The sequence below is a fragment of the Cottoperca gobio genome, chromosome 6, assembly GCF_900634415.1.
Source record: "Cottoperca gobio chromosome 6, fCotGob3.1, whole genome shotgun sequence".
Classification (NCBI taxonomy): domain Eukaryota; kingdom Metazoa; phylum Chordata; class Actinopteri; order Perciformes; family Bovichtidae; genus Cottoperca; species Cottoperca gobio.
In genome coordinates this window covers 6,603,802-6,627,317 of record NC_041360.1, presented here as the reverse complement: position 1 = coordinate 6,627,317, position 23,516 = coordinate 6,603,802, and the positions used below count along the sequence as shown (strand labels likewise).

The 23,516-nt window shown below is 41.4% G+C and overlaps 1 protein-coding gene across 2 annotated transcripts in view; it reads left to right on the top strand.

Moving 5' to 3' along the window:
• The window catches only part of si:ch211-212o1.2 (transmembrane protein 189), a 43,877-nt gene extending 22,670 nt beyond the window's left edge, over positions 1-21,207 (top strand). The window contains exons 4-6 of one of the 2 annotated variants that reach the window (XM_029434824.1): positions 7,444-7,588; positions 14,773-14,982; positions 18,858-21,207. In XM_029434824.1, coding sequence (XP_029290684.1) covers positions 7,444-7,588; positions 14,773-14,982; positions 18,858-18,982 — 480 coding nt within the window. In that variant the 3' untranslated portion in view covers positions 18,983-21,207. Of the gene's footprint in view, positions 1-7,443; positions 7,589-14,769; positions 14,983-18,857 lie in introns of both variants that reach the window. The other variant, XM_029434822.1, reaches the window with a different exon arrangement.
• The last annotated feature ends 2,309 nt before the right edge of the window (positions 21,208-23,516 follow it).

The window sequence follows — 23,516 nt, the reverse complement described above, 5'->3', positions numbered from 1 at the left end:
AGAGAATGTTTTGCCTCCAAGGTCACACAAGAGACATTTAATATGTATCATTTGCATGAGCATAAAAAAAGTCTAAATGGAAACATAAGATGAAACAACAAGCCATCATATTGCAAAAAAAGTATCAAAACAAACAATGTTACTATACCATACTTGATGTTATGTTGCTTCTTTGGCAGGATTCATGTTATGCTGTTACTCACCGTTATACCGAAACAACAAAATATGCGGCAGTTAGAGGTGTAGAAACCTTTACTTCTCTGGTTTGATCCCAGACAGATGACACCCTGCTCTCCATAACCGTAGCTGCTGACAAAACCCAAAAACGCCAACAAATCTAATCTGGAATCAGCAAGGAAGTGCTGTGATGTTTCATTGCTAGTGGTGCGGCATGAATCTTGTAATCTTTCATGTTCTCTTGAATATATTTTCACAAATGTAGTTAATGGTAACTTACACTGATTCTCATTTTATTTTGACAAACTTTCAGACATTTGCTTAAAACTTAAATAGCAATCAATGGAAACAAAACTCTCGCCTGTCCATTCTGAGGTTCACTCAATCTGAGACAATTACACCATACTGACATTAGGGCCACAATTAGGGATTATTTTCATCATTGATTAATGTGCTTATAATTTGTTTAATCAATTGTTGAAACATCAACACAAATGTGAAAAAACCGCCCATCTCAATTTCCCAGAGGATTCCTGGACATATGGCAAAAGAAAAGCAGCAAATTCTCTCATCTGAGAAGGTTGTTTGGCATTTTTCTTTAATCGTTTTTTCTGTTGATCGACTGGAATTTAATCACATTATTCCTCTAAAATTGCAGGATTAATGGATTCATTACTTTGTAGACTGTGGTGAGTAACATCCCTAGGCTGAATGAAAACCCAGTTCTCATTATTATTAATATTATCATCATCATCATCATCATTATTATTATTATTATTATTATTATTATTATTATTATTATTATTATTATTATTATTATTATTATTATTAGTGAGCACATTGTAAAAAAGCAAATTCACAATATTCACAAAATACTTTTTTTGTCACCAACATCCTTTAACAGCGAGGTGATGTTGCTCTACCTCAAAGTTCTACTTACGTGAAATCCTCCCTTACTGCACACTGCTAATGCTCTTCATTAGGAATTGTATAACAATGATTTGCTTTGATTTGAATCCATAAAAGCCTTTTCACTCCCCAGTGCTGAAACTGCAACACTATCTTGAAAAGTGCACTACATTATCCCAGTGGTGTTTAGAACTATTCCATAGCGAAGCTTTGGGCCGTGCTGTTTTTTTGTTGTCTTCGTCATGTCGTTGAGCTTTAATTGACTCAACAAGGATTTAGCAGTCCTCTAATGACACCACTTTGAGGACAAAGTCACGCTCATTAGTTCCCAATGATGCTCGATTCACATTGAAATATGCCAGATGTGCTTACAGTTTAGGGATATATGTTTGAAGATACTTCCTCTCTAACTGTTTCTCTTTCAAAAGCATCAATAATTTTCTCCTTATGTCAATGTCCCTGCCTTTTTGTTACATCCCAAACAAACATGTCTCCTTTAATGCTGCTCTCTAATGAGGCTGATCAGAGTTAATTTAATGACTTTAGTCAGTTCCTTCCCAAAGGCCAGAAGGAAACAAGGGTGACAGTAAGAAGAAAGCATAGATAGAAATATGTGTGGCCAAAAAGAGAAAGCACAAAAAGTGAGATGAAAATGCAGTATAAAGGTCGGAAGGACAAAAAAAGAAGGGGGTGTGTCTGTCCAACCAGTGGGACAGCGCTGGTTGCTGGGGCGATGGGCGATGTGAGCTGGTGATTAACGGACGTCGTGCAAGGCCGGCCGTTAAACGGTGTGGGATTAGAGGACACGCAGCGACCGGTGGCCCGCGGTTAACTGGGAGAGCTGATGCCGCCCCGCTCTGCACGACCTCTGTGGCTTAGCCGGGCTTTCATCTGGCTGAGGGCTGCGGCGAGGGGTGGGGGTTATGGGAGAGAATAGGTGGGGGACAGACAGATGAGAACGGAGATGGGTACATAATTGTAAAGATATCAACAGATAGTTTCTGTGTTTGCAGTGGCACCTACCAACGATTGTCGTGGCGATTGGTTTCGAACAGCTGACACGACAATAATGAGTTTTCACGCTGATGCTTCCACGGCTACACACACACAGTCATACACACAGGCGCACGGATGCACACTGTGGAAATACAGATGCAAACCTACCTTTTTTGCTTTTTCCAAAGAGGGAAATAAATTACCTTTATCCTGTGTGTGCATGTGTGTGCGTGTCTCTTTGTGTCCTCTTTTGTGCTTCTGAGATTCAGATTCAGTCTTTCATTTGAGACCCCCATGCTCTCACAGATAGGTGTCTGCCTCTGCGCAGTGCAGGTGGGGTTTATGAGCGTGTATGTGTGTGTATTGGTGTGTGTTTGAAGCTCAAATTTTTGAGTTTGTGTGTGGTGTCTATGGGTCATTTATGTGTATGAGTGTTTTGGCGCGGGCCGACTGCTGTGCTGTGGTTTATTAGGATGCTGGATATGAGCTTTGGGGTTGTGCAGGCTGCTGGGCACCGCTGAGCCGTGGTGTGTGCGTGTGTGTGTGTGTGTGCATTTGATCTGCATTTGCGTAAAGACTGTAAACAATGTGTTCCAGTGTCTGTCTTGTGTTCCGATTTAAAGTGAATGTAAATGAAGTCGATAAATCTACCAGGGTTTTGTGCCTATTGCTGTTTATCACATCAATTCCATTTAGAGAAAAGTGGATGTGTGTGTGTGTTTAACTGAGAGAACAGGGAGCCAGAAAATGGGAAGAATTTTCTGTTTGCTGTTTATTTAAATGATTGCATTTGGACTTTAAGTTTAAATTCTGTTTCTTTTGCAATGTTGATTTCTATAGAATTTCTAATTTTAACCGATTAAATCCCATGTATAGAGTTAATGATGCAGCCTTTTCTGATCTACAATGATTTCAAAATACAATTCTAAAATGATTACTATTGCAGAATTTATTAGATTTTCACTGCATGGTTTGACTTTACTTGGCTCAACTCACTTTTGGTACCTGGGCCTTTACTGTATTTGGTTGGTATTTGGCACTGCCAAACCAAACAGAGTAACATCTGCATTTCGTGAATTGTACGGCATAGTTTTGCAGGTTGCCATTTTTCAAAGTCTGGGTCGAGTGAATAAAAAGATTTGGGCCACGTTTAAGTATCAGCACAGCTCACTTGAAACATCGACCGAGGTTGGCACTAAACAAAGTAGCAGGTACCAGGTACTATCCACAGCTGCTAAAAGAAAACCAAAAAAAAAGCGAGTCCAGTTGAGTAGAGCTGTACCATGCAGTGGAAATGTGGCATTAGAAACATTTTCAGTGGCGATCACAGAGACTTCTTTTGAATGCTGGCCTAACATTTCAATGGTGTAGATGTAAAAAAGTGAGAAATGCCAATCAAACTGCTATTGCTCAAAAAGCGTTGTGTGGGTTTTCGTTTTCAATCTTTTTGATATTTTTGGTTTTCTAATGGGATTTAATTTGCAATTTATTGGTGATAGTTTGATTTAGTTTTACTTTTGGTGATTTTGGGTGTGGTGGTTGGGGTGTTGGGGTGTGGGGTTTACCCTTGCCGGTGTCTCGCCGGTCGTAGTGTCGCACCGTGCATGAGGCAGGTGGTGATGTTTCACAGGGTGTGTGTATTAATGATGTACAGAAAAGTGAGGAAAGTGTTTTGGGTGAGGCAGGTGGAAGTAAAGTGGGTGATAAAAATGTATTTGTTTTTATCTTTGCTTTTAACATCTTACTTGCTATGGATACTTTTAGAGTGAGTGTTTTAAATATTTTAAACTGATAAAATGAAACACATTGATGGCACAGCGACAGTTCTAATGAGATAGACTGGAGGAGAGAGTGGGAAGGGGCCACAACACTTCTCTTAGTGGAGGAGTGGGTTTCCTCTTCTCTAAGTCTTTTACTCCAGTCTCACAGGAGGTCGAGCATTTTATCGAGGGGAAGTTGCTTTTAGTCAAAGCAAGGTTTGACCTTTTTACAGCTGTTTTTATAAATGTATATGCTCAAACAATCGGTGCAGAGAGGAAGCTGTTTTTACAAAAAGTTAATGATGTTTTAAATGGCTGTGCCTCGGAGGAATTTTTATTCTTGGGAGGGGATTTTAACTGCACAGAAAATACTTCTTTAGATCACAATCACGCAGAGCCGCATCCAGCGTCCCAGAATGCTCTGAGGCAGCTGGTCCATTCCCATGGCCTGGTGGATGTATGGAGAAGAATGCACGCAGATGATTGACAGTATACATGGTCTCACCACCGAGATGATAGGATTTCCTTAGCCAGGTTGGATCGTATTTATTGTTTTAAACATCATTTTAATATTTTTAAACTGTGCAGCATCATTCCGGCTGGTTTTACAGATCATGCTTTGCTTTTATGTAATGTTTGATTTTAGCAGTCTTAGGCAGTGGTGGGACCATGGTAAGACTGAAATAAAAATGCTCTGTCAACAGCACACCCTCAATGTCACACAAGACATCACCAGATCTATGAAAGACCTGTAGGGTGATATAGTGGAACTAGAAATAATTAGTGAGTCCACAGGAGATCAAGGATACATTGAAATCCTCAAATTTAAGAAAATGGCTCTAGCCAACCTGCTAGACGTTAAAGTACAGGGTGCACTGGTCCGGTCCCGGTTTCAAAACACCACCGAAATGGATGCTCCCTCTAGCTTCTTCTTCGGCCTGGAGAAAAAGAACGGACAGAACAGGGTAATCCACTCACTGCTCTCAGACACAGGGCAAGAAATAACGGAACCAAGCCAGATAAGAAGGCGGGCTGTGAGCTTTTATTCCTCCCTATACTCGAGTGAGTATAGGGAAGAGGAAACAATTTTAGAGGAGTTATGTGATGCACTACCTCAGGTCTCAGAGGAGACCAACTCACAGCTCGAGGGGCCGTTGAGAATGTGGGAGTTACAGGCCGCCCTGCAGGGTATGCAGGGACGGCGAGCTCCCGGTATCGACGGCCTCACAGTTGAGATTTTTAAGGAATTCTGGGACATCTTAGGAACAGATGTCCTAGATGTTTTTAACGAGAGTCTGGCCTCTGGTTCCATGCCGATGTCCTGCCGTAGGGCAGTAATAACACTTCTTCCTAAGAAAGGAAAACTGTAGGATATTGGTAACTGGCGTCCTGTGTCTTTGCTGTGTGTGGATTACAAGGCGCTGGCCACCAGGCTGGGGAGGGCTATGGAACAGGTCATCTACCGGGACCAGACCTACTGTGTACCCGGCAGGTCCATGGTAGACAATGTTTGCCTAATTCGGGATGTTTTGGAGGTCTCCAGCTCATTGGGCATTAATACTGGTTTCTCTAGATCAGGAAAAAGCTTTCGACTGGGTTGAGCACGACTTCCTTTGGAAAGTGATGGAGAAGTTTGTTTTATCAGCTTATGCAGATGACATTATTGTTATTGTTAGAAGCCAGAGGGATGCAGACATTTTAATCAATATTGTGAGTAGTTTTAGTGTAGCATTGGCAGCGAGGGTGAATTGAAAGAAAAGTGAGGCCCTTGCTGTCAGTGAGTGGCGTGGCGGTCTCCCAGTTCTTCCTCAGAGCCTCACCTGGAGAACAGACAGATTTAAATATCTTGGTGTGTTTTTAGGTAAAGAAAATATTGTCCAGAAGAACTGGGAGAACGTCACTGAAAAGATTGAGGGAAAGCTTTCCAAGTGGAAATGGCTGCTCCTTTAGATGTCTTTTAAAGGTAGAGTTTTGGTTTTAAACAACCTTGTGGCATCCCAACTGTGGCACCGTAGACCGTCCCTCAGGCCTGTTAGCCAAAATACAGAGACAAATGGTGGATTTTTTTGGGATGGTCTACACTGGGTGCCACAAGGGGTGTTGCTTTTATCCAGAGAGGAGGGGGGACAGGGTCTAGTCCACCTAGACAGCCGAACAACCACTTTTAGACTCCAGTTTCTACAAAAATATCTCACAGGTCCGGCTGATTTGGTTTGGCGAGACGTGGCCAACTGTATCCTCAGACATGTGAGTAACCTGGTGCTGGATACTGCTCTGTTTTTAACTGAGTCAAAATTTTTAAAGTTGAGTGGGCTGCCTCCGTTTTATCTGATCCACGGAGCCAGGCTGGACGTCAGCAGCAGCGTCACACCCGGCCTGATGGTGGCTCTGTGCAGGTCCAAGACCCTGTCCCTGCAAAAGCTGGTGGATGCAGTGGGGCCGGCCCTGAATGATGCCCGGGCCCTGGGCTCTCTGCTGGGTCTGAACTCTGTCCGGGTGGCTCAAAGAATCCTGCATCTCTGGAGCCAGAGGCTCACTGGAGAAGAGAGGACCCTTCCTAACCACATACAGCCAGGGAGAGGCTTTTCCAGACCCAGCAGATCCCTTTCCTGAAGTCTACCTGAGCCCAGGGCTGGGAGAACTGACCGGCCCCCTGCTCAAGGTCATTAATCCGGAAAAACTGTCGCTGCACAGAGCAGACAAAAAAACTTTCTATACTAACGGTGTCAAAAGCATCAACAGAAAAGGCCTGTGCAGCAGACCCTCCACTGTGTGGAGCAACAGACTTGGTGGAGAAAGCGGACCAGGCCCACAGTGGAGGATTTTATATAAACCTCCCCTCAAAAAGCGGACTGCTGACCTTCAGTGGAGGATTTTACATGGTGCTATTGCCTCAAATGCTTTTATTTCTGTTATTAATCCTGCTGTTTTTAACAAGTGTCCATTTTGTAATCTCCGCAAGACTGTTTTCCATGTTTTTAGCGAGTGTAAGAGACTCACAAGTTTCTTCTCTCTTTTAACATTGGTTTTTAGTCTCTTTGATGTAGTTTTTTACTGAGAGTGTTTTTATTATGGGAGCTGCCTACAAAAAGGCAAATAAAGAAAAGTGGCAGCTCCTAAATTTCCTCTCAGGAGAAGCAAAAATGGAGATTTATATAAGCAGGAGGAACACCATAGAGAACAGAGAAGGGCAGGAGGCCAAAGCAATATGGCTCTGTAACATCAGGGCCAGACTCTGGCTCGAGTTCAGATTTTTTAAAACATAGTGTCGATTTAGAGACTTTTAAACAGCGTTGGTGTTTCAAGAATATTGTTTGTTTTATTGATAAGGATGAGTTGCACTTTGCACAGTTTTTGGTTGGATAAAAAAAGAAAATTATGTGTGTGTGTATATATGTGTATATATATATGAATATATAGAGATATGTATTTTAAAACAGAAGGGGATTTTCTTTGCACTTTATTTGTAAACTGTTTATGAGTTTACATTTATTTTTGTAAATAAAGTGTTTTTTGAAAAATCTAAAAAATCTCTTTCTCTCCCTCTCCCTCTCCCTCTCCCTCTCCCTCTCCCTCTCTCTCTCTCTCTCTCTCTCTGCAGGCATTTATTCGTCCATTCAGGGAGCACCACATTGATCCAACCGCCATCACTCACCACGACTTTATTGAAACCAACGGCGACAACTGTATGATCCCCATCCTGCCACTGGCTTACATGGCCTACAAGTTCCTCTCATACACACCAGGTAGAATAAACACAGGTACACACACTTACACATACTGGGCGTAACAATTGCAGGGGTTCAAGCAATCCCCCCAAGATCTCACATTTTTTACAACAAAGCATTGGGAATCGCGAGTGCAGCAACATGGATGAGATCCCTCACCGATTTCCAACCCACAAACACTGCTAACATGCTTACATTCACACTGTAATGTGTACGTAAGGACTTTAGAAGGTCAGCTTTACAGGGTCTGACAAAGTGTAGCAATGACTTAGTTTTGCAGGAGACTCTGGCTGAAGTGTGTCCACTGGTGGTGGGAAAGCATGGGGCAGTTTTACAGGTGATCATGTGCACTGACCTTACGAGTGCAGGGCAGGATGGGAGTAACCGGAGGAGGAAGCTCAGCAGGAGAAACAGAGCAACCTGTTATTGAGGAGGGGACATCTCCACCTGTCATGTCTGATTGTCAACCTGAGCTGAAAGGTCACTGATGGACATCAGTTAGCTTCTTTATGGGTCGAGCTGCTCACACGTATCTTTGCTTTGTCGGCTGTCATGAATAAACTAGACCACCATCTTAACTTAAATTCAGCATCTTTTATGTGGCTGTCCACTCGATGATAAATGTTGAGCAATAAGATCCTAAATGCAGACCTAGTTTGAACCAAAGTGAACCGTACTGTAACAAGTCCTTATGTTCCTCATTGTCAACAGGTTGTCCACAGCTGTGCATAAGAGCTTCACTCTTTCCCCTTTTACCTTTCACAAAAAAAGCCTAATTTAAATTCACTCCATAAAAGGCAACTCAACTAAACAGCTTACAATAGTGTAAGGTGACAAACAAACTCAATCAAGGGCTATCTGCCCTTGCGACCCTTGCTGGTCTTGGGTGTATATTACAGTTCATCAGACCAGGGCAGCAGGCGCAGCCACGATTCATGATCCTGACGTAAACTTTATCAGTGGCAACCTGCCACATGAGAGACACAGAAACTCTGGGGATGATGCCCCGGATGCTGAGTTAGTAACATACATTTACATAAATGCATACAGATAGAGAGGGAGAGGAGGGGAGAGGGAAAGGAGGAGAGAGGAAGAGAAGGAGGAGAGCTGGGAGGTGTCCCCCGGCAGTCTAAGCCTATAGCAGCATAACTAGGGGCTGATCCAAGGCAAGCCTGAGCCAGCCCTAACTATAAACTTTATCAAAAAGGAACGTTTTTACGTTTTTACGTTTTTAGCTCTTAAATGTGGAGAGGGTGTCTGCCACTCGAACACAAACTGGAAGCTGGTTCCACTGGATAGCTGAAGGCTCTGGCTCCCATTGTGCTCTTAGAGATTCTAGGAACTACATGTAACCCTGCATTCTGGGAGCACAATGCTCTAGTTGGTTTATAATGTACTATGAGATCTTTAAGATACGCTGGAGCCTGACCATAATATGATCCCGTTTCCTTGTTCTTGTCAATACACATGCCGCTGCATTTTGGATCAACTGAAGAGTCTTAAGCGACTTTTTGGGACAGCCTGATAACAATGAGTTGTAGTAATTCAGTCTTGAAGTAACAAATGCATGAGCTAGTTTTTCTGCATCATTTTGCGACAGAATGTGTCTTATTTTTGCAATGTTACGTAGATGAAAGAAGGCACTCCTTGAGATTTGTTTTATGTGGGAGTTAAAAGACAGATCCTGATCAAAGATAACGCCCAGATTCCTTACGGTGGTGCTAGAGGCCAAATTAATGCCATCCAGAGCTTCTGTGTCATTTGAAAATACGTTTCTTATGTCCTTAAGGCATGCTTGAAGTTTAGCTAATTAATTGGTTTCATCTGGTTTAATTGATAGATATAATTGGGTATCATCTGCATAACAATGAAAGTTTATAGAGTGGTTCCTTATAATATTGCCCAAAGGAAGCATATATAAGGTGAATAGAATCGGTCCAAGTACAGAACCTTGCGGGACACCAAGACTGACTTTGGCTGTCATTGAGGATTTATCGTTAACATGTAGAAATTGAGATCACTCAGATAAATAGGACTTGAACCAGCTGAGTGCAGTTCCTTTAATGCCAACATAATGTTCCAGTCTCTGTTGTAGAATGTCATGATCAACAGTATCGAAGGCAGCACTGAAGTCTAACAAGACAAGAACAGAGACACGTCCTTTGTCTGATGCCAATAGAAGGTCATTGGTAACTTTCACCAGTGCCGTCTCTGTGCTATGATGAACTCTAAATCTAGATTGAAAAACCTCAAATAAACTATTATTATGGAAAGAAATCACACAACTGTTTTGCAATTGCTTTCTCAAGGATCTTAGCGAGAAAGGGAAGGTTAAATATCGGCCTATAGTTGGCTAAAACCTCTAGATCAAGACTAGGCTTTTTGTAGGTTTTATTACAGCTACTTTAAATGATTGTGGTACGTAGCCAGATAATAGAGACAGGTTGATCATGTTTAATAACGAGGTATTAATTAAGGGTAAAACTTCTTTAAACAGTTTAGTTGGAATCGTGTCTAAAAGACAGGTTGATGGCTTAGACGAAGAGGTTGTTGAAGTTAGTTGGTTAAGGTTGATTGGAGTAAAACAATCTAGATATATTTCAGGAGTTACAGCTGTTTTTTAAATTCCAGAGGTTGAAGTTAAGTCATTACCAATTGAAGGCAGGAGGAGATTAATTTTGTCTCTAATAAGTATAATTTGTCAACTCTGTCAACCTGGCTACAGTGCTGAAAAGAAACCTGGGGTTGTCGTGTTTTCTTCTATTAATAAAGAGTAATAAACTGCTCTGGCATTACGGAGAGCCTTCTTATACGTTTTAAGATTGTCTAATGAGACTAAACGAGATTCTTCCAATTTAGTGGAACGCAATTTTCTTTCAAGATTTCTCGACTTTTGTTTTAGTTTGCGGATTTGTAAATTAAGCCATGGAGCTTTCTTTTTCTGTTTTATTATCTTCTTTTTTAGAGGAGCGACAGAGTCGAGTGTTATTCGCAGTGAGGCTGCAGCACTATAAACACAATGATTAATTTGGGAGGGACTAAAGTTAGCATTGAAGTCCTTCGTTATATTAATATTGAGTCCTGGTATTGAATTAATACCAGAAGGACTCCTTCGGACGGCTTCCCTGACCACCGGGGTTCAAGAGTTACCGCCCCTTGAGGCACCTAAGACCTTGAGACCACAGCTCATCACCGTAGCTTCAGCAATAGAGGTTTTGAACATCGCCCACTCAGGTTCAATGCCCCCAACCTCCACAGGGATGTCTGAAAAGCTCCGCCGGAGGTGTGAGTTAAAGATCTCCAGGACAGGGGCTTCCTCCAGACGTTCCCAGTTCACCTGCACTACCCGTTTGGGCTTACCAGGTCTGTTCAGAATCTTCCCCCACCCCTTGATCCAACTCACCACCAGATGGTGATCAGTTGACAGCTCCGCCCCTCTCTTCACCTGAGTGTCCAAAACATGCGGCCTCAGATCAGATGATACGATTACAAAATCGATCATTGACCTTTGGCCTAGGGTGCTCTGGTACCACGTACACTTATGAGCATCCTTATGTTCGAACATGGTATTTGTTATGGCCATTCCATGACTAGCACAGAAGTCCAATAACAAACGACCGTTCGGGTTTAGATCAGGGAGGCCGTTCCTCCCAATCACGGCTCTCCAGGTGTCCCCATCGTTTCCCACGTGTGCGTTGAAGTCTCCCAGCAAGACTATGGAGTCCCCTACTGGAGACCCCTGTACCTGAGGCTCCATTCAGGGTCTCCAAGAAGGCTGAATACTCAAAACTGCGGTTTGGGGCATAGGTACAAACAACAGTCAGAGTTTTCCCCCCCCATAACCCGAAGGCGCCGGGAGGCGACCCTCTCGTCCACCGGGGTGAACTCCACCGGGGTGAACTCCAACGTAGCGGCACTCAGGCGGGGACACACCCGTACGACGCCTCACACCTTGGGCAACTCCGGAGAAGAATAGAGTCCAACCCCTATCCAGGAGTACGGTTCCAGAGCCAAGACTGTGCGTAGATGTAAGCCCCACCAGATCCAACTGGTAGCGCTCCATCTCCCGCACTTGTTCCGGCTCCTTCTCCCACAGAGAGGTGATGTTCCACGTCCGGGTTTGGTCCGTCGAGGTCCCTGACATCACTGCACCCGTGTGACAGCGCACCTGACCCCAGCGGTTTTTCCCATGAGTGGTGGGCCCACAGGATGGATGGATGGGAGGCACCACACAGCTTCTTCGAGCCCTCCCTTTGGGCCTGGCTCCAGACGGTGGCCCTGGGCTTCCTCCGGGCAGGGTCTGTCCTTTCCTTTCCCTCTGTATCATGAGGTCGTTTTTGAACGACATCGAGCCTAGGATATTTTGCCTACTGGCTTGTAGTCCAGTAACAGGACTTCAAAAGTTATTATTTATTCAGTTGGTCTGACAGAAGAGGATTATGTAGATATACTTATAAACTTTCAATTTCAACACCATATCCCAGAACAAGGTCCAGAGTGTGGTTTAAACAGTGAGTTGGTTCATTTACATTCTGACTGAACCCAATTGAATCTAATATTGAGATAAATGCATTATCAAGCCTGTCACTATCAACATCCACATGCATATTAAAGTCACCTACAAGAATTACTTTATCTGTTTTAAGGACTAAACTTGATAAAAAGTCTGAGAATTCAGATAGAAATTCAGAATACGGACCAGGAGGGCGGTACACAGTAAAAAATAAAATTGGCTTTATTGTTTTCCGTGTTGGGTTTGAGAGCGTAAGAACAAGGCATTCAAAAGAGTTATAGTTTAGTTTAGGTTTAGGATTGATCAAGAGGTTTGAGTCAAATATGGCCGCAAACTCTGAAGTAGTTTGTAGTTCTTCCACGGCTCCAACTACGTCACTTTCACGTCAAATGACAGCAATACGTAGGTCCAGAAAGTACAGCACATTTTGCAGCAGGAGAACTCAATATAACAGACACCATCGCCACTGATTGGACAAACAAATCTCTCTTTTAACATGTTTTGTGTCGGTTTAGCTCACCTGACGAAGCTGGATGTTCTCTCAAATTATTTTCTCTTTTGTAGACATTTGGTTAACAGTGAAACCTTCCAACAATAATTCTGTACTGTACTTGATTTGCATCCTCTAGAGAAGTCTCAGTTGTTAAGGAGAGTAATAATGGAAAAGGGTATAATATAAGTAGAGATGTATTGTTATGTTGTGTTTTTTAAATAGTGTATCACCCATACAGACACAAGAAGATGATGAAAGAGATTACAGACTGAGAATTCTGATAGAAATGGCGAGATTGTTTTATACATCAAGAAATAAAGGAGTGAGGAGCAAAGGGGAAACTTGCAAAGGTCAGCTGCTTGTCCGCAGCAGGGACCGGCGAATGTAGAGGTGAGGGAGAAAAGATTAGGTGGGAGAGAGAGCAGTAGTGAGGTTCACTTGTAGGTGACATCCACACCTGTCATGTCACGCACCCTAGGGAGTCAAGAGGTCACGAGACAGACACAGGGAGAGATGCAGTGACATCTACACCTGTCATGTCTGCACCTTAAGAGGTCACCGCTAAGAGTTTGAGACAGAGGGTGAGAGTGCATGGAGAAGAGAGGGGAGCGAGAGAGTGTGGGGGGTGTGGGTGGCGGAGGCGGAGGGTCATGTAGCGGTAAGATGACATCTAAACCTGTCATGTCAAGCTCCTCACAGTGTCAAGCGGTCACCAGACAAAGACAAAGACAGAGGTAGAAGGGGAAAGCTGAAAGCCGCGAGGTGACATCTCCAGCTGTCATGTCTGCACATGAACCGGGGTCACGAGATCGCTGTTTTAACCAAAGAGAGGGAGCGAGGGATGGAGGCAGACAGAGAGAGGACAGCTGTAAGTCATAGCGACAGAAAGACTCAAGTGAATAACAAGAGTTAGCCGTGTGACAGACAGGCTGTAGACTTCTATTTGTTTTGAGCCAGAAGACAAACAGAAACAGAGAGTCCATTTCAGTATGCAGGTGTTGGTGGCTCAATTACATCTGAACAACAGTAGACTTGTTTCAGACTGTTTTCATGCATAATATTAATTATTAATAATACATATTGTATTGGTGGATTTCTACTCTAAATGCGCTCAGAAATATTTAGCAATTAAAGACATTTTATTAAAATACTTAATTATGTGTTATTTTTTTCTGTCTGAATGCAGGAAACCACATAATAGTAAAAATTAAAAAACATGAATGGTGAATAAAGTAATGGATAGCTGCACATTGCATATATATACTTAAACAGTGTGAATAATTGATTCAATTAAATAAGTGTGTGTGCATGGATGGAATCAGATGACAGTAATCATAGATCTAGACATCCTAGAAAAGTTATGTCCATTGGAATGGACAGAGGATCACTCAGCTGCTCCGATGTACATGTCCTGACATGTTTGTCACCTGTCAGCTCACATCAACACTGAAACAGTAACCACTTCCCTGAAACCACTCTCTTCTTCGCTCTCTTTCAATATTCAAGCTTAATTCTGCTTTTAGGAAACATAATTAAATACTCATGCCAAGCTGAGAAAGATATTTTTTGTTCACATTTTTGCAATGTTTGAAAAGAAAGAAAAGAAATATTTCAGAGACAGATATTTTCATCTACCTTTCATCCAACTTGTTTATCACTTTGAATGGTAAATGTACTTGCATTTGTGTAGCACCTTCTAGTGTCCCAACCACTCATTCATTCCTGCACTGCAGAGCTGCCATACAAGGTTCCAAACTGCTCATCATCTAGTCTGGATGTCTGCGCTGCTGAGGGGAAAGCACTGTGATACTTGACAGTTACTGCTTACTGTCTTTCTGATTTCACGCTATGTTACATTTCAGACTATTTTACCCTCTATCCTCATCTTCCTACTTGTCTGTCTTTGTCCTCTCCTCTGCCACTCTTCCCCATCTCTCTCTCTCTCCCTCTCCTCTTCATCCTCCCCCTCGGTCTCTTCATCTCTCTGAGGCTCCTGCTAGCATCCTCTCTGTGGGAGTACTACACCTTCATGCTGGCCCTCTTCATTACACTAAACAGTTTGATCAATTATTCTATTAACTTAGATCTTTCTTTCTTTCTTTCTTTCTTTCTTTCTTTCTTTCTTTCTTTCTTTCTTTCTTTCTTTCTTTCTTCTTTCTGCATAAATGTAAATGTCTGTCTGTCGTCTTTTAGAAGCCTTGGCGGAGTACTATCCCTGGGACTGCTACGTCTTCGCCCTGGCATTTTTTGTGACGCTGACCAATCAGATTCATAAGTGGAGCCACTCCTACTTCGGCCTCCCGCGCTGGGTCACGCTGCTCCAGGACTGGCATCTGTTGTTGCCACGGAAACATCACCGCATCCACCATGTCTCGCCGCACGAGACATACTACTGCATTACGACAGGTGAGAACTGGTGTTATCATGACTAGTAAATAGTGTATGCCACTGCTAATGGAAACATATTGTTACATATTATTATCTAACTGTGTTACACAAACTATGGTCCTTAGATGGACTAGAACCAGATATTTACTGACTTTACATAGTCCACCTCTAGGCCTCCGGAATGCATGTTAACAATAAACACATGCAAAAGTTGGGAGACATCAAATAAAAAAATATATATTTACAATAGAAAATATGAAAAAATATAAGACATACATTCAAAAAGGTGGAAGAGCTGTGAAGAGCTGTTTTGTGCAGTGTTTGTATACAATATTGACTAGAGGATGTGCAAAGATTCACAGGACATTTTGTTTGGAATTCATAATTGAAACACTAAAATTAATTAAATTTTGCATCCTAAGTTTAAATTGTGTAGCTACATTCAAATTGAGGTTGTATCAATTGCCAATTGTGTAGAAGTCTATAAGAAAATGGTCCCACTTCTCACTCACTTTATTACCTCAGTAAACATTTTCCTAATGAGTTTATGGTCTCAATCCGTAGTTTCAAGTCTTCTTCAACACAGAATGATGTTCATCCTGTAAATTATGTTCCCATTTAGAGTAAAATATACAATAACGCAGCATATGCTTTAGGGCGGGATATCTTGTGATTGACAGGTTGCTACCATAGTATTGTCCAGTCTGAGCGCTCTCACTGTTTTTGTCTTACAACTTTAACCCTTTCACAGTGTGTTTTCACTCCATTCAAATTAATTGTAACATTTTGGTTACCTAAAAATGTGTTTTCCACCCTCTCCATCTCTTGTTGTAACTTCTGGTTCCAAATAACAAAGACGACTGAAAAAAAACCAAGATGGCGACGGCCAAAACGCCAAACTCGAGGCTTCATAACCGTAGTACACAAACCAATGGGTGACGTCACATTGACTATGCCCACTTCTTGTTGCTTTATTTCAAAATAAGAGCACATTGTCATAAACTATAACTTCATCAAAGATTGACTAATCAAATCTATCCTCTAATAAAATTACCATACTGGCTGGACCTAGATAAAATGTTAGACTGGAGTAGTGAGCATTTGAGGAGGAGGGCTACGGTTAATTTTACAATACTGACATACTCGTATTCTTCACAAACATTGTAAGACAACCCCAACATTGGAGAACAGGTGAAACACATTTGATAAAAATGAAATCACTGGACAAACAACATTCCTTTTTTCATTTTGCATCCATCACAGCATTAAGGCACTGAAGAATAGATAGTGTGTAATATGACTTTTACTATCAGCTGTTTATACATGTGTATGTTGTTGGCGGCCATTTTAGATCACTATAATTGAAGCTGATAAATCCAGAATAATTTCATTTAACAATTCTTGGCATATTGGGATAAAATGGCGGCCGTGTCTCTCCGTCTGTCTGTCTGTCTGTCTGTCGGCTTTGTATAAATAACTAAAAGAAAATGTTCTGTTTTGCATGTGTGTGTGTCTTTGGAGACACAAGGCCTCAGTAATAGATCCACATTCAGTATTCCGTGTGCATCTGGGTGAGAGGGAGAGAGGGAGGGAGAGAAAAGAGGGAGGATACACAAGGGAGATTCAGCTTGTACGTCACCCTGCGCCCCTGCGGACGACAGATGTGTGTGTGAGCAAGTGGAGGGGGGTGTCACAGGGAGTGTGTTTGTACACGCGCACACATCTGCATACTCGAACATCTGTGTGTGTACTAGTCTTTTTGACCTCCTATTCAGGTTTCTAACTTGTGTGTGTGGTTGGAGGTGGGTTGGTGTCGGTCAGGGGCCCACAGGGGACTGCGGAGGCCCCCGCTCCCCTAGCTTGGCTGCCTGGGCCGGGCTTGGATTCCACTGGGGCTCTCCGAGCTGCCTTTGTGTTCGCCACCGGCTGACAATCTCCATGTATATTTAATGCTAACCTGCTGTCTGTTCTAACAAATAGGACTTCACAGGCAGAGGGGGGATGGAGGACAGGGGAGGGAGGGTGGGTAGGAAGCAGAGTGTGTGTGGCGAAAGAAGGAGAAGAGGAAAAAGAAGCGATGGAGAGAAAGAAAGCGTGAAATCCAACAAAACCTCTGGCTGCTTTACTGTCTTCCAGTGGAGAGAGGGTCACTGGAGGGACACACACACACACACACACACACACACACACACACACACACACACACACACACACACACACACACACACACACACACACACACACACATATATCCCCGCAGCTATAGCATGCAACCTATGCAAATACATCATGGGTGGTGGTGTGTAAGCATCAGACAAGGATAGCTTAAGTACACACAGCCCTTGTGGATGTCTCTATTTACTTCTTGCCAGTGTGTGTGTGTGTGTGTGTGTGTGTGTGTGTGTGTGTGTGTGTGTGTGTGTGTGTGTGTGTGTGTGTGTGTGTGTGTGTGTGTGTGTGTGTGTGAGAGAGCCATATGTATGTACACAGGCTGTTGTACAGTCATGTATGCTTGTGTACATGTAAATGTACTTTAGCCTGCAGCCATACATACATTAATGTATTTACTTTAAACATAGAGTAGATTCATAGCTATTTAAATCCTACAAGCTGTAACAGAACAAAGAGTTTGGAAATGTGTGTGTGTGAGCAAGACTGCACGTGGGTTTCTGTGTGGTAGTAGGGGCTAAGGACATCTCCTGGGAGAATTCCTTAACCCCCCCCAAATATAGTTTGCATACATATGATGATGAGAGTGAGACGGAGGGTGACATGTAGATAGAAGGACAGTGGATCAGTGGGTGCAGATGAGTATAAATGAAACAAAGAAAGATTAAGTAGATGGAGGAGGAAGTTAAATGTGTAACTTCTCTTTGTTAAAAACGACTACACCTGTGTTATATATTGTTGAGTTGTCTAAACCTACATCTGTAACTTCAATCAAAGTAACGGTCTGTTTCATTTTCTCCTCTGTAATGGTGACGTATCCCCTTTGCACACCTATTAATCAGTGTTACACATTTCCAGTTTTACGATACACTTAGGTCTTGGTCCTTTTAATTATATATTTTAAACCGATAAAGGATTTTAGTCATCGGACGTCTGGATTTTAAGTTATCAGAGAAACAAGCATTTCGGGAGAAAAACAGATTTTTAACGTGAAACTGCTTCATTCAGTATTTTTACACTGAGACATCTGTGGCTCCAGGTATTAAAAACTCCTGAACGATGCGCAATGAAAGAATCCTAACCAGGAGTAGCTGACTGCAATGACGCCAATTGCGGTGAAGATAACAACTCCCAAGATCCGACACTACAACACAACGTAGCCAAACTCCGTCTTTTGGCATTGTTTTGATTGAGAGTCCTTGGCGGCAGAAAATTACATGTTGTTCGTTCGACAGAAGAGTCAAATCTGAAGAAGCAAAGTGATGAAAAAGTAAAAGAGACACAAGGAAAATTAGTCCAGGAGTTTTGGATGGGAAAGGGATGGATGGAAACAGGTCAATAAGAGCCAGTGTTCGCCTTGTGGGTGCTGCTGCAGCAGTAGGCGAGGCCACAGACAAACCAAATATCCTAATACAGCAGCAAGATCCCTTCAGGGCTCCAAGAATATGGACTGATACGTCTAAAACGCTCAGGCTCATTCTTCATCCTTCAGGCCATTCCATAAAATGTAGTTATTGAGCCATATCATTTTATTATAATTGCTTCATTTATTGACTTAGTGCTTTCTGAATTGCTTTGTTAACCGGGCTGCCGGCTTGGCTCTGTGGATGGCAATGTCTGTCTGTCCATGACTTTGGTCCAGACTGACTGTATTTTCCTTCTTTGCTTATTTGCTTCTTTCTCCACCTTCCTGGCTCTATTCTTCTTTTTCCTTCACATTTCAGGTTGGTGTAACTATCCACTGGACCAGCTGGGCTTTTGGAGACGGATGGAGCAACTGATCAAACGACTTACAGGCAACAAACCGCGATCAGATGACCTGGCGTGGGCCAAGAAGACGGACAGATAAACACACCATCATGTTCTTTCTGGAAAGAGCAATCATTCAAAGAAACTGTGTTTGCGAGAAAAAAACAAAACATCAAAGATAATACGAAAGCTTTGAACAAGGTGAACACATTACTAGATCATAGCTCTGCTGTAATAGCCAGTCAGCTTGTAGTCCTCTTTAACGAACGAGGTGTAGTGTAGGTGATGGAGGTTTTCTGGAGGTTGGCCTCTCCAAGAGTGACACCGTGCAGCCTGTTGCAGGCAGCTTCTTACACCACACACACATACGCACACATACACACCTGCACACTAACCTGTTTGAAAGTCAAATGTTCAGCCACTGTCTCTCGCTTTTTTCTGGTCCGTCCTGAAACATCACCACCCTCTTTCAGTTCTAGCGGCTGTTTCTACACATGGAGGTGAAGCTGTGATGATTGTGTGCTTTAGATGAAACATTCAGATGGTTAGAACTCCCTTCTTTTGTGCCTGTGTTTGACGATCTCCACAGGCAGGATTACATTTTGGGAGGACAAAAAAATTTAAGAACTAATGTAAATATGTCAGCAGTCAAGTTGCATTAGTTACACTTTTATATGTAAAAAGATTCTTAATAAAAGTATTTCCTGCATAAAAACTAATCAGTAAACTATGTTTGACTCATCTGGAAGCCGTTATAAGGAGGTTTAATTAGAATCTATAATTCACGGAAATCCAGATGAGTTTAAAATTCTAAGCACAAGTGACAAGTCAGCTGTTTTTAAGAAGCATTTAATCTTTTCGCACTTTCATGCAAATTAAAGAGGCAGCCAGATATATTCATTGCCTCTTTGTATTTTACATTTTTAATGAGGAGGTGTCAACTATAAATGAAAGCAACAGTTTGGTCAGACTTCCATCTTCCTAGACAGAGAGAGAAGGGACACAGCTGATTTCCATCTCTAGCCGGGCTCTGTCTAAACTAAATTCACATACCAGCTGCTTTAAAGCTCGAGCTTCATATTCAGCGTCTGAAGAGTGATTTCAGTCTTCTCACCTGACTGTCAGCAAGAAAGTGAATACACTTATTTCCCAAGATGTTGGATTCTGTCTTTCTGCATGATGTCATCAAACTATTCAAAGCTAAGAAAGCCTGGCATGAAAGCTTGGATGACAGGTTGATGTTCTTATTTAAACTTGTGTCTCTTTCCTCCTTTTTAACATAAAGTGGCACAGACAGAAGCAGAACCTTCTTGGCATCAGTGGGTTCTCCTCTCTGTGCTTGTGCAATGCCTGCAGACAGAAATGTATCCGGCAGAAGTTCCTTTTCTTGGAGGATGCTTTCGGCTGCCCCAAAGGCTATAAAACAAGTCCTATATGTGAAGTTAGAATGAACTTTTCACCAGCACACTGGACGGCTCAGGGCAGGAAAGCTCGGCTTGCTATTGTCCTTAAGCATTTCCTAATTATTTAAGTTCTTAGGAAAGCTTGAAAATCATATTGTTATTTATTTTCAAACCACAAATGAACATTTGCAGTCTTTCATAAACATTTGCAGTCATTCAAACCTTTTTAGAAATAGTGAATCATTGCTGCTTTTACATTTTAAATCCTCTCATAGAAAAGACAAAGAAATCTCGTCAGCAGTTCTGCAAGATGCTAATTGATGCTGCCGTCTGTCCCACTGTGCTGCATATTCAACTGCAACTGTAAATACTAAACAGACAACAACAAGAAATGTTTCACAAAAACCTAAATCAGAAATGAGATTCATTCAAGAAATGCATGGCAATATTTTTTACATGAATTTGTGTCAGCCGATGGAAAGAGAAGAGGAAAAAGGGATTGTTTTATTGCACGAGAAAAGCTGATTACCAAGTTGCTTATAAAATGCAATTAATGTCTCCAGTATCTGTGTATTAGCTTTCATACAATGACACATGCAGTAGTTGGCTGTTACTAACTCTGTATTAAAGAGTCTAGCTACTTGACTTCTAGTTTATTTATAGGCTGGAAATCCCTTCAGTCACAGAAGGTCAATAATAACAGCATTTTATTGTTTTACTGAGTAAATGTCTGAAAATGTGTCCTGCAAGCACTCGGTTTTTTTCTCTGGCTTTATAATTTTCAATTTTTTTATTACCGGATCAAGCCATGTGTGCTTAGATTTTGAAGTTCCATTTCGCGGTTCAACGCTCGCTGCTCGTCTTGCCTTAATGTTTTTATCTGCTCTTTGATTTAAATAAAGGATTATGAACTCCAAATGTTCACTTGGTGTGGTCATGAGTGTTTTTAGTTTCAGTGCACAAGAGGCTTGTTGATCTGAGAATATGTACAGACAAAATGGGAATATACGAGTCAAGGATGTTCACTTTTTATTAATCTCAAAGTGTGCCCGGCTCAAAAATGTAATTCTAGAGAAGTGCAACACGCTGTAGTTAAAAGCTACTGCTGAACCACTAGTGCCCTCTAGTGTTATGTTTAAGTTTCTACTCCAGTTATATTATTCCTTTCACTTATCGCAGATCCTCCTCAGTCAGAAATACATAGGCGGGTGATCGGTTGCAGTGTGGAGTCGTCGGAGGGTCACCTCGTTCTGCTCTACATCCCAGCCATGTGACCTCTGAGATCGGTTCAGTGAGTCTCACCATCCAGAGCCTCCACCCCGGGAAGCCGAGCCCCTGTTGGGATACAGCTGCTGCTGCGGCCCCTTTGGATCTGCTCACAGCCGCCGGGCAGGAGGGAAGGGAAGGTAATTAGAAGGGAAAGGAGGCAAGGACAGAGGGGGGAGAAACGGGGGGAGGAGGGGGAGGGACAGGTGATGAAATAAAAGTAAAACAGAATATATTTATCAATTTAATATTTTGCTGGAAGAATAGTTCAATATTTATATTTCCTGGTTTAAGAGTGTGTGGACCACTGAAAGCACAAACACTATATGTGTGAATGCAGTATTGTCAGTTTTAAGAGTTTCTACACTAAATAGTTTTAAGACGGTTCAAATAAAAGACGTAAGTTCCCCTGCTGCCTTTAAACAACTGAACCTATGTAGAATAATCTTTTAATAAAATGTTTTTTTTAAGTAAAACCAACTGAGTTTAGTTAACTGAAAAGAAGTTCTACAAACTATCAAGTTCAATCAACAACTGACACATTTTGCAGTTTGATTTGCTTTACATTTACATTTTCACAGTTTGAAGAGTCTGTTCAGGAGATGCTGCTAATAAAATAAATACTATAATAATAATAAAAACTGATGTTTTCTGGAGTGGCGTGTAAATAAAAACTTCACAACTTAAGTTGAATTAACTTGAAATAAATGTTACATTTGCGTTATTGAGAAAGGTTTAATTGATTCCATCAAATTCCTATATGATGTTTTACAGTATACACAAAAGTAAGTTTCAAATGAAGCAGTAGCAAACATGAAAATAAATGAATTAGGATTGGAATGAAATACATGATACCAGGATAAAACAGAATGTTGTATTGCAGTATTGTGTAGTTGTTATAGAATGGAAAGAAAGCTGCAGTGATGCAAAACACATTGTTAAAGAACATCAAGACCTTTAATAAACATACTTTACTATACTAGCACTGTATAATTATAGTCATACATATGCATAATGCTTTGTAACAATAATCAACACTTTATAAAGCACTTTATTAAGACTTATAAGGTCAAGTATCATAATACTTCATAATTGATGGTCACTGACTGTCAACGTTATTTTTATCACTTTACTTAATGCAAACAATGACCGATTATAACCAGCTTGTAATTATTATATGTGCCTGTACCTCAGTGTACTTAGTGGATAATGATTTATAAAAATATATAATGTATTATAACTATGGGACACTATACACTATGATCCTTGCAAAGAAAGAGTGACATTTATGAAGTATTATGAAACTTGACCTTATAAGTCATTATAAAATGCTTTATAATATGTTATGATTATTGTTATAAAGTGTTATTATTAATCCCGACTGTTTATAACTATAATTATGCAGTGATATAAGCAGATTATTACGCATTATAAGCATGTTTATAATGCATTATAGACGTGGGCGTCATCGAAAGAAAAGAAAGAACATTTTTACATGATGTAGTAAAAGTAGCTCATCCTGAGGACATTCACATTTCATAACAAGCCATCTAAAAGTTGGGAGTGGAAAAATGAGTAAATGAATACATAGAAATGAATGAGGAGAGAAAGACATTTCAATAAATCATTATGTTACTTTAATAGTACTCTTCTAATAATCTTCCTAGCAGTTTCAGCGTCTGTGTGGTCCTGATTGTGCCTGCGTTTGTACGTAAATGTACAAAGATAGTATTTGTTCCAGTTTGTTGTGGCATTAGCTCACCGGCAACTCAAGAGATTAAAACGTTTTAAATACTTCTCATTTAATTGTTCAAATTGTTGTTGAGTTTTGTTCCAGAGTTCCCTGTTCTGTGAAAAGATGTAACCACCGTGAGATGGTAAGGTTTTTTTCTGTTTTTCTCAATTTCAGAGGAGTTGAGATTTGTTGCAAGCTTTAGAAGTAACTGTAGGTTAGCAGATCACACA